Genomic DNA, 2,475 nt, shown 5'->3' on the forward strand with positions numbered 1-2,475 from the left:
TCAGGTTATTTTGAGATTTTGATATTGTGTTTGATCTTCACCCACTGTCGCTTAACAATGTACTAAATATAATTGTTTGTCATGCATTTGAAAATGAACAGAAATAAAGCTGTTAAAAAAATAATAATAAAATAATAGTCAGTGCAAAGTAGCCTACAAATTCTTCGGTAGGCTACTTAGAAGAACACCCTTGTGGGGAAACCCCCCAGCCTGGATAAAGGCTGGGGGGGCGCTGGGCTGAAAAAGGTTGAGAAACACTGGTCTAGACTCTAGACCACCTCTTGTGATGCCATGCATGGGCCTGGATCTAAGGGCTGCAGCTAAAGGTTCTATACCAATAGCAAACAAATGAGGGGAGAGTGGACAGTCATGGCGGGTTCCATGGCCTAGGTCACAGGTGTCAAACCCCAGTCCTGGAGGGCCACTGCCCTGCAACTTTTAGATGTGCCTCTGCTGCACCACACTTGAATATAATATAATAATTAGGTCATTAGCAGGGTTCTGGAGAACTTATCTACACAAAAAGGAGGTAATTAAGCCATTTAATTCCAATGCTTTGTACCTGTGGCACATCTAAAAACTGCAGGACAGTGGGCCTTGAGGATTGGAGTTTGACACCCCTGGCCTAGGTGAAAATATGCTGAGTGGTTATTATTTGTGCGAACACTGGCTAATGGAGAAGCATATAACAGTCAGTCTACAATTAACTCACACATTGTGAATGAATAATGTTAGAGTTGCTACCTGTAAGTAGCCAAGTGTTCTATCAGATCATCATACGCTGTCAGAATAGCATACATGCAGTGAGTACGCATGCCTACGTATGCGCATTGAGAAGTCCAACCTTCAGAGGAGTTGTCAGTTCTGCATATGTGATAAGTTACGACAAAATAAGTCAATAAATTGTTTCCAATGATTGCTAGATAGATGTACATGCATTGTCGTGGTTTTGAAGTGTATTTAAAGCAGAGTTTAGCTAAAGCTGCAGTCAACTACAACACACGCCCACGAAAAACCTGCCCCCCGTTTTCTTGATGATGGTCTGACTAGTTAACTGCTGAGTCAGGATGTCATACAGCTGTTAATAACAAAGTGTATTAACATTATGATTATATGTTGCTGATTAAATGAAATCATATGGTAATGACAGCATATACTTGTGCAACAGATATAGCCATCAGTTTGTGTTAAGAGTATGACGATCTGACAGAACACCGACTCTCTGACTGTGCTGGCAATTTTGGCAGGCCTGAATCGCTGCCAACAAAAAAGTTCAGTTCATCTCCAAGAAGACGAACAAAATATGCGTCCAGTTTTTGGCTTTTCCTTGTGCTATTTTTTCCATCCTTTTCACTTTGCTGCTCCATGGAGCTCCACTCATAATAACTTAGTCCGTGAAAATGCTCCCTCTAGTTTGCCATCTGTTGCCTAGTGACTGATGATGACATTGGTGGATGGCTGGTGACAAGTTTTACCCAGAATACACTTGGAGACAATATGGGCAATCATCTTGGAATTTTACGTGTCATAAAGTTAAATGTAAGACTAAAAATGAAGCCAATAATGTAAGCACAACATTTAATTCAATATTTTACACCCACTATGTCACTAAAATTAGTCGGTCTTGTAAAGTTTTTAGCAACCATGAGTCAACAATGACTGAGGCAGTCTACTATATAATCCTACACACGTACAGTACGTGGTCTTGACCGATGGATCTCCTTATTAGTTTTTGCAGTCACTGTATTGTTAAAACACCCATTTCAAAGGCATTTCCTCTTTAACATCTGATCTTTTTCAAGTCATCTTCCATTTAATTCAGTTTAGTGCTTCAACAATGTATTTGCATCCTTATAGAGTCCCCTGGTTTTACTCTTTTTTTCTATCAGATCCTCAAACAAATTTTAAGGTGTCTGATGGAAAATGAAATGATATAATGGCAGATTGGTATCGGTCGATGTTAGATAGTTTTTAACTGGCCGGTATCAGTTCAACTGGACTGATAACAATTGATACTTTCTAACAATCTCCAAATTGTTGCCGTTTGTGTTTGTTTACTCAAATTGATCAAATCTTTCCCCCTTATATGTAGAATAAATAGGGGCTATAATTGCTGTTTTACAGCAGTGCATTGTGTTATACTATGTTTGTCTGTCTAAAATTGATTCTGTAAATATTTTTGTGCAGTCTTATTCTGAAATACAAACTATATGAACTTCTCTTCATGAAATCCACAGAGGAGCATCTGACAGGAATGGAGGTGAGACCGTTTCTGGTGTCTGTATCTACTGTATGTCCCCTTCTATTGACATGTCAACACGCTCTGTTTCAGAGAACCATTCAGAGATTTGGCTGTCAAGATGCTCATACCTCACTGGAGGAAAGTATTTCCACCTACTTCAACTTTAAGTAAATAAATTTTAAATTTCATATAACATTGCACGAAAAGTGTCGTTTTTGACCCTGTACACCAAC

General features: G+C 39.0%; 1 protein-coding gene across 1 annotated transcript in view; it reads left to right on the forward strand.

Moving 5' to 3' along the window:
- cabcoco1 (ciliary associated calcium binding coiled-coil 1) overlaps positions 1–2,442 on the forward strand; it is a 34,146-nt gene extending 31,704 nt beyond the window's left edge. The window contains exons 6-7 of the mRNA XM_017310921.1: positions 2,188–2,260; positions 2,333–2,442. Coding sequence (XP_017166410.1) covers positions 2,188–2,260; positions 2,333–2,413 — 154 coding nt within the window. The 3' untranslated portion in view covers positions 2,414–2,442. The remainder of the gene's footprint in view (positions 1–2,187; positions 2,261–2,332) is intronic.
- The last annotated feature ends 33 nt before the right edge of the window (positions 2,443–2,475 follow it).

Source organism: Poecilia reticulata, linkage group LG19, assembly GCF_000633615.1.
Source record: "Poecilia reticulata strain Guanapo linkage group LG19, Guppy_female_1.0+MT, whole genome shotgun sequence".
Classification (NCBI taxonomy): domain Eukaryota; kingdom Metazoa; phylum Chordata; class Actinopteri; order Cyprinodontiformes; family Poeciliidae; genus Poecilia; species Poecilia reticulata.